This window comes from Eublepharis macularius, chromosome 18 (genome assembly GCF_028583425.1).
Source record: "Eublepharis macularius isolate TG4126 chromosome 18, MPM_Emac_v1.0, whole genome shotgun sequence".
In the NCBI taxonomy this organism is placed as follows: Eukaryota; Metazoa; Chordata; class Lepidosauria; order Squamata; family Eublepharidae; genus Eublepharis; species Eublepharis macularius.
In genome coordinates this window covers 20,286,922-20,299,473 of record NC_072807.1, presented here as the reverse complement: position 1 = coordinate 20,299,473, position 12,552 = coordinate 20,286,922, and the positions used below count along the sequence as shown (strand labels likewise).

At 43.2% G+C, this 12,552-nt stretch overlaps 1 protein-coding gene across 1 annotated transcript in view; it reads left to right on the top strand.

The window, feature by feature from the left end:
• Nucleotides 1-12,552, top strand: part of LOC129345530 (protein FAM169B-like) — a 53,309-nt gene that overhangs the window by 12,003 nt on the left and 28,754 nt on the right. Inside the window, exons 2-3 of the mRNA XM_055002727.1 lie at nt 4,807-4,940; nt 8,039-8,138. Coding sequence (XP_054858702.1) covers nt 4,807-4,940; nt 8,039-8,138 — 234 coding nt within the window. The remainder of the gene's footprint in view (nt 1-4,806; nt 4,941-8,038; nt 8,139-12,552) is intronic.

Sequence of the window (12,552 nt, the reverse complement as noted above, 5' to 3'; positions counted from 1 at the left end):
TGCTGCACGAGGCATTCCAGAGTGCAGACGTTTGCCGAAAACAAAGTTTAATTAGAAAAGAAAATTGGCAACTTTTAACACATTTTTTTGGCAACTGCTTTATCTCTCATCTCTGTGTTAAGTAACAGCAAGTGTTGTTTTCCAGTGAATAATAAAAAAAGGCTTACGATAATAAAATATCTATGTTCGAGGGAGGTGCTGCGTGCCGCTGGAAAAGCCTCTGCTTGGCATGCACAAAGTCCCAGTTTCACTCCTTGGCATCTCCAGGTAAAAAGAACCAGACAGTAAATGATGTGAAAGGACCTCTACCTGAGATGCTGGAGAACTGCTGTCGGTCTGGGTAGACAATAATGACCTTGATGGACCAATGGTCTGATTCAGTATAAGCAGGGCTTTTTTTCAGCAGGAACGCGGTGGAACGGAGTTCCGGCACCTCTTGAAAATGGTCACATGGCTGGTGGCCCCGCCCCCTGATCTCCAGACAGAGGGGAGTTTAGATTGCCCTCTGCGCCACAGCCTCCCCCCTTGTTCCAGCTAACCCAAAAACCTCCCCCCTTGTTCCAGCTAACCCAAAGTGACGTCATTGTGCGGTCCTGAGTTCTACCACCTCTTTTCCCAGGAAACAAGCCCTGAGTATAAGGCATCTTCATGTGTGTGTGTATTCATGTTTTCTGTTTCTACACTAAAAATAGTTGAGGATAGCAAGTGTCTGTATCTCGGTGTTAAATTTGGAAAATGTGGGTGTCTGTGTGACAGAGACAAATTGAACTAAAAAGTGTGGCCCTGTACTCATTGAAATGCGACATGCTCATATTTTAAGGACAAAATGCTGGACTCAACAGAACATGAATGAAATTCTTATGCATTGGTGGGGAGGGGGTTGTAACTTGGGCAGGAAAGTATTTAGTTTAAGATTTTGGTTTGTAGCAGCAGAATAACTGTTTCCTCTGTAGGCCTGCACCCTCTGAAAAACTTATCTGGATGTTAGAGGGACCTTCAGCAATAGAATGGAACATGACAACCTGCAGTGGGAAGGCAGAAATAGCAGAAATCCTGCCCCCCCCTTTTGTGCAATTGCCTTTCCACTTGTAAAAACAATAAAGAGGGGGAGGGGTTTCCTGAGGTCCTACATTTTTCCAATTTTTTATACTGATCATTGTCACATTCTTTCCTCTGCTTCGCTGCAAAGAGTGCCTACTTGCTAAGTAATTTGAAAACTCATGCTACAAGTTAGGTTTAAGTTAGCCACACTTTTATAATAAGGAAGAAAGCTGTATCAGTAATTTGAGTGTCAGCGGGGTAGAAATTTGCGTGCAGCGTGCCCTTCTTTTTCAGTTATGTTTATGGAATTCCACACATCTTACTGTTTATGGCAGTACACACCCAGTTATCTTAAATCAGTGCAGAAGGACTTTAAAAATAAAATTGCTGTCCGCCCTGCAGGACATTCTTCTATTCAAAAATATCGTATTAGCGCATTTAATCATAATAATGTCTCATTTTGTTCCTGTTGTAGAGTATATCCCCTTTACCTTATATGGTGGTGATTTGACATACGTTCAGGAGGATTCATTTAAAGCACTAATTGTTTTTTTCTTTGATGATTCGCAGTAGGAATCGACTTGCAGCGTAGCGGTGTTCTCTTTTGTTTTTCTTCTTGGAGTCTCAAATGCACATGTAATTAAAACCATTAATATTGCTTCATATCCAGAGTTACGATACGATGTTATAGCTACACAACATTGCTAAAAAGCTTTAGGCCGTACCAAGGTTGCACAATAGAGTCAGGAAGTAATTGTGAAGGCTGGTTATTGCAGAATATGGCTGCTAATCTTCGGACTTGGAACATGTTGCTTTTACTCTGTTACAGCTCTGTGGAAACACTTTCATTGGTTCTTTATTTGTTCCTGGATCCAATTCAAGGTGTGGATTCTCACCTTTAAAGCTGTTCCCAGCCGGAGACCTACCTATTAAATGGACAGCCTTTTCCACTATGAACCTGATTATTTATTTATTTGGAAATTTTCTATGCCGCCTCTCCAGGGAACCAGTCACCCGCTTTCAGCCTAACCTACCTCACAGGGTTGAGTGGATGAAATGGAGGAGAGAACAGATTAGTGTGCTTTGGGGTCCCTGCTGGGGTGAAAGTGGGGTATAAATAAAGTAAAACAAAAAATAGATACTCAGGGCCAAGCTACAAGTGACGAATGACACAGGTTGGACACTTGTCAGCTTCCCTCAAGTTTTGATGGGAAATGTAGGCATCCTGGTCTTGCAGCTTGGCTCTCCGACTGCTGTCCAATGGACTTTTCAACTGTCACTTGTTCAACATTCCACCAAGCTGCCTACATTTCCCATCAAACCTTGAGGGAAGCTGACAAGTGTCCAACCTGTGTCAGGCGTCACTTGTAGTTTGGCCCATAGACAGACAATAGAAGAATTTTTCCTTGTCATATTTGTTAATTCTTTATTACCACAGTAGAGAGTAAAGACATTTGCCTGCAGAAAGATACCAAGTCAAGCCTTTATTGGCATATATAAAATATAAAATTTCAAATACAGAGACTCCATACAAAATGAGATTAAAATACAGATAGGAGCAGGGCAACAGTGCAGCAAAACCAGTACAGAATATTACTTGTCATGGCGTATAGCCATGGCACTGTAGAGAAACTTAGCTACTATTTCAGTTATTTCCTCATCTGGGTTGTCAAGCAGGAACTGAACCTTAAAATCATCAGAAAACTCTGAAAGTTGGGCTAATATAGGATGTAGAAGATCCCGGCGTGGCGCCAGATAAAAAGGGCAGTGGAGAAGAACATGGGAAACAGTTTCAACACAGGGCCAAGCTACACATGACGAATGACACTTGAACGGCAAGTGGATTGAGTGGAGGGCAAGTGAACAGGGAGAAATACACTTGCCGTTCAAGTGTCATTCGTCATGTGTAGCTTGGCCCACAGTCCATCAAACGAGGACAACACCTGCAGAAAGATATAATTCAAGGTTTCCAATCCCACCCTGGTGCCCCCCTCCCCGGGGAAACACACATTTTCATCCAAAGTTTAATTTTGAATTGGTGAATTATGGATTCTTGATATCTTCAGATAAGTGAACTGAAGAATTCACTTAAAGGTCCAAATAACCACAAGTGCCACAAGTCTTTCAGGTACGCGTTACGGTATGTACGCAACTATCATCAGTTGGTACAGTGTAATTTTGCCAGCAGGCTCATGAGTTCTGGAACAGGCAGCACCACAGATAGAATGTCCTCTCGCTCCCATAAATAAAAAGAGGAGGATGTCAGGAAGGGTTGTGCAATGTGGAGTTTGTACATACATGCCCTCAAGTTGTAACCGACATATGGTGAACCAAGCAAAGGGCTTTCAAGGCAAGTGAGAAGGGGTTTGCTGTTGCCTTGATCTCAATGTGGCTGAGCCCTGCTTAGTGCCCAAGCTGTGGCAAGACTTGGCTCTACCATGCCGCCTTCCGTTCTGCAATGTTTAGTATGATAGGTAAATATCATTTTGCCTATTAAAATACAGACACTGTGTTTAGAAAATGCCCAGAATAAAAAGAAGGTAGATACTGGCTGTGCAGGCCCAGAAAACATTGCATCAATTTTGGGAGCAACTCTCTAGTTTTTATTTGCTAGCAAGGATATATATGAATACATGCAGCTGCCTTATACTGAATCAGCCCCTTGGTCTATCAAAATAGTAAAGAGTCTGGTAGCACCTTTAAGACTAACCAACTTTACTGTAGCATAAACTTTCGAAAAGCCTGAAGTTCTAGAAGCAGCAGCTCGGGAATATTATGAAAAACTTTTGGAACAACCTTCATCAGTTGCTGAGTTCTTCTCGAAAGCGTATGCTACAGTAAAGTTGGTTGGTCTTAAAGGTGCTACCGGTCTCTTTACTGTTTTGCTACTACAGACTAACACGGCTAACTTCTCTTGGTCTATCAAGGTCAGTATTGTCTACTCAGACTGGCAGCAGCTCTCCAGGGTCTCAGGCACAGGTCTTTCACATCATCTACTGCCTAGTACTTTTAATGAGATGACACGGTTTGCACCCAGGACTTTGTACATGCTAAGCACTGAGCCACAGCTCTACAAGTACAAAAAGTTACTTTCTATTGTACAGCGAATCTCAGGTTGTGAGGTTTGCTTTTCTACTTTAGGAGCATCAAATTCTTCGTTGTTTACTTACACAGAAATCAAAGAGACAACTTAAAAACTAGGAAGACACGGCTAGCTTTTAACGTTTTAACTTCTCTGACCTGGGGCAAAAATTATTTCCGTGGTTTGGCTATCATTTGCATTTTATTTATTTATTTTATGACATTTATACCCTGCCTTTCTCCCCAGTGAGGAACCAAAGCGGTGTGTGTCATTCTCCATTTTATTTTTGTGTACAGACTTGCAAAAAAGATAATACACTGTTTTCTCAAGGTGGGTAGCTGTGTTAGTCGGTCTGTCTAGCAGTAGAAAAGAGCAAGAGTCCAGTAGCACCTCTAAGACTAACAAAATTTGTGGTAGGGTATGAGATTTAAGAGTCTCAGCTCACTTCTTCAGAAGTGAGCTGTGACTCACGAAAGCGCCTACCCTACCTCAAATTTTGTTAGTCTTAGAAGTGCTACTGGACTCTTGCTCTTTTCTATACCGTTTTCTGTTTGCTGTGTTGAGAATTGGTTTGCTGCTATTTTCTCTGAAGGCAGTGGTGGGGCCTTAATCCAATTTGTCCCTTATGTTGTGTTGTCAGCGATACTAACTTGAACAGCATTTAACATTCTTCTTCCTTTTAGGCCATCTTTATCCTGTGGATGTTAAAGACGAAAAGCCTGAAGTTCTAGAAGCAGCAGCTCGGGAATATTATGAAAAACTTGTGGAACAACCTTCATCAGCTGCTGAGTTCTTCTCGGTCCCAGGAAGAGAGAAAGTAAGTAAGTGTTGGATTTGAGTCCAGTGGCATCTTAAGAGACCAACAAGGTTTTCAGGATATAAATAAAAAAGGTACCTGAAAACATGAAGCTGCCTTATACTTGCTGATTCCACACACGTTGGATAATGCACTTTCGATGCACTTTATCAATCGTTTGAGGTGGATTTTTTGTTCCGCACATGAAAAAATCCGTTCCAAATGATCTGTGAAGAGGATTGGAAGTGCGTTATCCAACATGTGCGGAATCAGCAACTGAATCAAATCAACAGTCCATTAAGATCACTGTTGTCTACTCGAACTGGTAGTGGCTCTCACATCACCTACTGCCAGGTCTTTTAGCTGGAGGTGCCAGGGATTGAACCTGGGATCTTTTGCATGCCAAGCAGACACTCTACCACTGAGCTACAGACCTTTAAGGCTAGAATGGCAAAAGCACATAACCTATTACCCCCTCCTGGGACATTCTGCACGCCAAGCGGAAGCTGCACCACTGAGCCACAGCCCCTCCCAACATGGCAAAACCTATTTTGAGATAGAGGGGATTTCACAAGTAGTTGTGGACAATGGCCTGTGTTTAATGCCCCTCCTGTTCAGTGAACCTCTGTTCAGTTTAGAGGTTGTTCATGTATGCTTTGTGACCGCTTAGGCGCAGCTGATTTCCTTACAGTTCTAAACGGTGTTTTTTGGTTCCGACAGTTGCATTTTCTAACCTGCATTGTGTTGTCATGGTAAGTTTGAACCAGAAAGGGTTGATGCCAATGAGATAAAAATGCTTACAGAGCCGGTCTGCAGTGCCGGCTGTTCCCAGCTGGAGGCAGACGGCGTGTTCAAATCTTTCTCCCATCACTCAATTTTTGGCGTCCTTTGCCGCCCTACTGCTTTTCCAGCATTATCTTATTTGCACAAGACGAGGAAGAAAGCCTCCACAAACGCATTATGCTTCTGAGCTGAAGCAACACCGTAGCTAACTGAAACAATTGCTTCATGCCGTTTTTGGAACGTGGTCCGGTAGTCCTTTCCAGAGCTGGGGGTGGGGGCAGGGAGGCCAGTTTACATGAAGTTTGGATAGAGGAAAGGACGCCTGGCTTAAAACACTCATTGCATGACATCTAGTGTTGTAGGAATGTAACTGCTTTCAAATCGCAATTCAAGCATCTGTCATGGGGAGGAGGAGAGAAGGCAGGAGGGTGAACTGCTGTCCTTAGCTCAACCTGTCGTGCCTGGATGTAGTGTGAGCATCCCATCTGGTGCTCAGTTGGGGAGAAGGGGAATGAGGGATTGAAGAGCTTAGCACGCTAAGCACTGTTCCATCTTTACAACAGTGAGACACAATAGGGTGGCCTGAGGATGTGGTGGCCTTGACCTTGATTTAAGAGCATCTTGGCTACTGTGATTTACAGCCAGCGCTTAAATATTCTTTTAACTGGGAGGGGGAAAGTTAATCTACGGCTACTCTGTAGTGATAAAATCATTGCAGTAAAGAGCTTGGGAGCGATTGTCCTTTTAGCACTCCTTAAGGGCATTTGAATTTTGCCTCCTTGCAAATCAAAGTTCTGTTGTTTTGAAGAAAAATTGAAAAAGCTAATCTGATGTACCAAAGAAAAATGGTCCATATTGTTACGGCAGAGTATCACATTAGGACAATGAACACCCAGGACTTGTGATGGATTGCCGATAACTGAAAATCTCTGGCACTTTTGTAGCTCTGCTTCTGTTTCCGGAACAAATCTTCTGCCTCCCGTGTTTGGCGCTGATAACCACATTGACTGGTTTGCAATGTTGTTGTTTATTTTTAAACTATATAGCAGTGCTCTACAATGAATATTTTTAAAATTTGCAATCACTGATTCCCGCCCCCCCCCTCAAAGAGAGGAGGTAGGTCTACTTAGACTCTTTGAGATGATGGGACTAAGTGGACTGTAGAATTAAGTATTTAATTGAGTTTGTTGTCACTTCATTAAGCGGAACACATACCAATATGTTCTAGGTGGCCATGTTTACATTTATTTATTATTTAGAAAAAAATTATGCTGTTTCTCTAAGAAACCTGCTGGAGGCAGCTTACAAAATAAAATAGAATGAAAACATATAGCAATAAAAGTTGTTAATTAAAACTCAACATTAAAAAAAATCAACCAAAGTTTAGAATGATAACTTGAATGCAGGACTGGGAATTGTTACCATGCCATCCCCAAAGTCACCTATTCAAGTCAAATATTCAATGTATGCCCGTTTCTCTAGATTGACTATTGTGACATATAATAGTGTAAAGTTGTTGTTACATATTGAGATACAGTAAGGGCAGAGAGATCGAGTTTAGTTGAGACCTGGCTTCAATCTTGCCTTTCTCCAATTGCTGGGAATGCTCAGACTAGAAGGCCAGGCAACCCGGAACCAAGGCATACCAGGCCATTTTTGCTCACTATTACCTGCTCAGGCCACCCCTTTACACAACCCCCTAAAGCTTTGGGAGAGCCGGCGTGGTGCAGAGGTTAGAGCATTGGACTAGGATCTAGAAGAATCAGGTCCAAATCCCTACTCTGCCATGGAAGCTTGCTGGGTGACTGTGGCCGAGTCGCACACTCTCAGCCTAGCCTACTTCACAGGGTTGTTGTGAGGATAAACTGGAAGAGGGGAGAATAATGTGAGCCACTTTCGTTCCCCATTGAGGAGAAAGGTGGTGTACAAATAAAAGAAATAAAAAATTGAGAGCGTGGCATGGGAGGAGGCGGTGGGCATGGCTTATGCCCCTCATTGACCCTGTAGCAGTCAGCTGGTTCTGAAGTGAGCCCTCTGAGGTACTGGCTGTGCCTCTGGGGTTCAGCTTGCTCCAGTTTGTCTTGCCAGGTACAACCTTCACCTGTGCCTCAAAGGAGGGGGGGGGCTTTTGCTGCCACACCCTTTACATCTAGACATTGTTTTTTTTCCCCCAGCCACTTGAGGCAAAAAGGTTGTGTAACCTGTCCTGTGGAGTGATCAGAGGATTGAGGCATAATGGGTTTCAGTTATAATTTTGCCTGCTCCCCTTATCTTTAGCAGGCTTTGTGTGTGTGCTAAGTACTGCCAAAGTAAATAACTCTGTTGAATTTTTATAGGTTAAAGTTGAGACTTCCTTACTGCGTTTCCTTCCTCTATACAAACAAGACAAGAAAAGGATGCTCCTGGTTTTAAATGACCCACAGCGTAAGAACGCAGGTTAGTATCTTTCTTGTTCACCCCAAATGTGGCTCGGAGAAAGGCCCGGATGCGTGTGACATTTTTCCACTGGAGAAGCGAAGGGCCCTTTCCCCTGAGTCTTGAGAGACCCTCTGGAAATATCTTTCTTCCTATATAACCAAGCAGCTTACAACATTATTCTTCCATCTTCCTTTTTATCCTCACAGCAACCATCCAATAAGGTTGGGAGAGATTGCTTGGCCTGCACTCACCCAACAAGTTGTCATGGCAGAGTGGGCTAGAGTAGTAGTTAGATTGTCAGACTAGGATCTGGATTCGAATCCCCCTCTGCCATGGAAGCTCACTGGGTGGTCTTGCGATCATCACAATCTCTCAGCCTAATGTACCTCAGAAAGCTGCCATTATGAAGATAAAGTGGAGGGGAGAATAAGCTTGTTTGGGTCCTGATTAGGAAGACAAGCGGGATATAAATAACAAATAAGCCAAGTGTGGATTCAAATGTGAGTCTCCCAGAGCCTAATTCAACACTTTAACCAGCACAGTACTGGTTCTGACCGCTATGGAGGGAAAAAAGGGGGAGAAAATAGAAAAACAGCTACTACAAATTCATAAAGAAAACCTTCCTGTTCCTCTCCTCAAATATTATTTTCTTTGGTTCACGCCTGTCGAAAAGAGCTATCTAGCGAGGCTTCATAAACTTGTGGCTACAGCTTAGGGGTAGACTGAGTGGCTTGTATGTCTCGAGAGCCAGTTTCTACACCAAACTGGCTCTCAAGACAAAAGCGTGGCCTAACCTGCCCTTTGGGAGTGTCTTGAGAACCAGTTTGGTGTAGTGGTTAAGAGCGACGGGACTCTAATCCAGAGAACTGGGTTTGATTCCCCACTCCTTCGCTTGAAGCAAGCTGGGTGACCTTGGGTTAGTCACAGCTCTCTCAGAGCTCTCTCAGCCCAACCTACCTCACAGGGTGATTGTTGTTGTGGTGATAATAATAACATACTTTGTAAACCACTCTGAGTGGGCATTAAGTTGTACTGAAGGGCGGTATATAAATCGAATGTTGTTGTTGTTGTTGTTATTACTGTATGTCAAACATCCCAGTTTCAGTCCCTAACTCCTCCAACTAGCAGTTGTTTGGAAAGACATTTCTCCTTCTGTAACCCTTGGAGGGTTACATATTGGGTTCTGTGGACCAGTGGCCTGAGTCAGTACAAGGCAGCTTTGTATGGTTGTAAACAGGGCCATAAGAATGAGAATTGTTTAGGAAGCTGCATGGTGTTTCCTAAAGCTTCTTTCTAATGTTTAGGGAACATTTCTTTTTAAAAATCACCTTATTAAAAATGTTCAAAACCAGGGACCCACTGCTTTAGAAATTCTTCCAGAAGTTATGGATTAATAAAACCTTGCACCTGGAGTGAAAGCAAAAAAGAAAAAGAAAGAAAATATGGTTTTGTAAACAGAAGCGCATTGTAGCTGGGATTCTTAAGTGTAACCCAATCTCTGAATTGGCTTGCTGTGGAAGGGGAATGAGTGCTTCTCTTGTAGTGGAGCAGAAAATGTTTTGCAAGGAAATTCAGAGCAGGTTTATAGTTCAGCTCCTTTTCTTGACTTACTGCTTTGATTAAGACAGACTTCACTGGGCAGTATTCTGTAGGCGTCTTCTCCTAACTAGCTTCTTGTACAAAACCCATATAAAACTTCCTTGCCCTCTGTTCTCATACACTTCTAGCTGCTCTTGTGCTCCCATAATGACCTCTCTCAGTGGCTTTTGGCGTACTTCCTCCCGAACTATCCCATAGGGGATGTGAAATAGTTCATAACAACAACCACGAAGCGTCCTTCAAAACCAGCTTTCAGGACCTTTGCAGAAAAATGGACGTGTGAAACTGCCTTCTGCTTGGTCCATGAAGGCCAGTATTGTCTACTCTCCAGGGTCTCAGGCAGAGATCTTTCATGTCGCCTATTGCCAGCTCTTTTAACCGGATATGCCGGGGATTGAACTTGGATCTTCTGCATGCCAAGCAGTTGTTCTACCACTGAGCTATGGCCCTTCCAATTTAATACTTGTGATGCAGTTTCCCCCCGAAATTAAAATAGAAGCTTGCTTCTTTCTTACACTCAAACATACATAGTTTGTTGATTGCTTTTCACAACAGTGGGAAGTTGGTCCATGGATCAGCGGAAGAACATCTGCTTTGCATGCAGAAGGTCCCAGGTTTGATCCCCGGCGCCTGAAGTTAAAAGGATCGGGTAGTAAGTGATGGGGAAGACCTCTTGAGACTCCGGAGAGCAGCTTCCAGTCAGAGTAGACAATACTGATCTTGATGGACCAAGGGTCTGTGCTCATGTCCCTCTTGCCACTGTGGGATGACCCATTTACTGTGTCTCTTGACATCTTGCCCCTCTTGTCGAGGCTCCCAGGGCTCAGGAATGGCACTTTGCTTTCTGGGCAACAGTGATGTTTCTGGAGTTCTCTCACATTGTTAGCATGAGCTGTGTGTTGGTCCACAATTGGAATGACATTGCTACTTCTGTATTGATAAGGTGATGAGGAGCAGTGATCTACAAGGCCTCCATATTCTCTGGAATATCAGTCCAGAGAACTGAGAACAGTCAAAAGAACATAAGAGAAGCCATGTTGGATCAGGCCAATTGCCCATCCAGTCCAACACTCTGTGTCATACAGTGGCCAAAAAACCAGGTGTCATCAGGAGGTCTGCCAGTGGGGAAGGGACACCAGAAGCCCTCCCACTGATTGCCCCCCCCAACACCAAGAATACAGAGCATCATTGCCCTAGACAGAGTTCTATCTATGAGCAGAACCACAAGTGACAAAAGGCACAGATTGGACACGTGTCCCCTTCCCTCAAGTTTTGATGGGAAATGTAGGCATCCTGGTCTCACAGCTTGGCTCTCCGACTGCTGTCCAATGGACTTTTCAACTGTCACTTGTCCAACATTCCGCCAAGCTGCCTACATTTCCCATCAAAACTTGAGGGAAGCTGACAAGTGTCCAATCTGTGCCTTTTGTCACTTATGGTTCTGCTCTATACCTTGTGGCTAATAGCCACTGCTGGACCTCTGCTCCATATGTTTATCCAATCCCCTCTTGAAGCTGTCTATGCTTGAAGCTGCCACCACCTCCTGTGGCAATGAATTCCATATGTTAATCACTCTTTGGGTGAAGAAGTACTTCCTTTTATCTGTTCTAACCCGACTGCCCAGCAATTTCATTGAGCGCCCACGAGTTCTTGTATTGTGAGAAAGGGAGAAAAATACTTCTTTCTCTACCTTCTCTATCCCATGCATAATCTTGTGAACCTCTATCCTGTCACCCCTTAGTCGTCGTTTCTCCAAGCTAAAGAGTCCAGAGCTAATGTCTCCAAGCTGAAGTCCAGAGAACACTTCAAACATGTTGGTTTAATTTTTCAAGTCTCTCTCGGGGCACACTCCCAGCATAATGTTAGGGGTGCCTGTATTAACTTGTGCAAAATCCCAACCTTCTGCAATCTTCTTCCCAGCCGCCTCTCCTCCCCATTCGCCCCTATTTTTGGATTAATAATTACATTGTTGTTTGCAAGGGCTGGTGCAACGAGGTAGGAATCAAACGAAAAGGAGCCTGAAGAAGAGATCGGGAGGCGTTCCTTTGCCTGCCTTCTGAAGACTCGATGGCAGTAGGGGGTCACTTTAGGGGGACTCTCGCTACTACCCTTGAAATGAAAAACTTGAGTTACAAAACTTTGAAGGAAACGTGGTTTTAATTTCTCCCTTAACAGTGTAGATGTACGGAAACATGGCAACACATACATATTTTAAAAATATGTTTCTTATTTATATCAAAACATCGGGGGGAGGGGTTGTACTGCCCACACTAATAAATATTCATGAATCCTGTAACATTCCTGTGGGAAATCTTTACTTAGACAGAATTTTTTTAAAAAAAACTTTACCCTTCTTCAAATGTTTTTTTGAGAAACCTTCATTTTAATCTTCTCAAGAGTTTTGGAGGAGGGGGTTATAAGAAAGCCAAGAGAACGCTGTGTTCTCTTCATTTCAGCTTCCATACATTTGAATTTTAATACACCCCCCAGTTTAATGGCAGTTTTATTGCCGCTTTACAGTCCTCCCAACTGTCCAGCCATTTCCTATTTTGTGAGCTTTGTTAGTTTAAGGAACACGAAGAACCAGAGTTATACTTCCCCTTCATTTATTTTATAATTACCATGTCTGAGAGAGACTGACATTTCCCTTAAGTCCGGTTTAATGTGATTACAGTATGGTAATGTTTGGAGAGAAGGTGTAGAGGGGAACAAGAGAACAAACAGTTTCCTGACACCAACTTGAAGTAATGAAGAAGAGTCACTTTTTAATGGGGATTGGTTCAAAAAGTTCCATTTGTACTTTCATGGAACACTCTGTGTCATAATGGCTTTT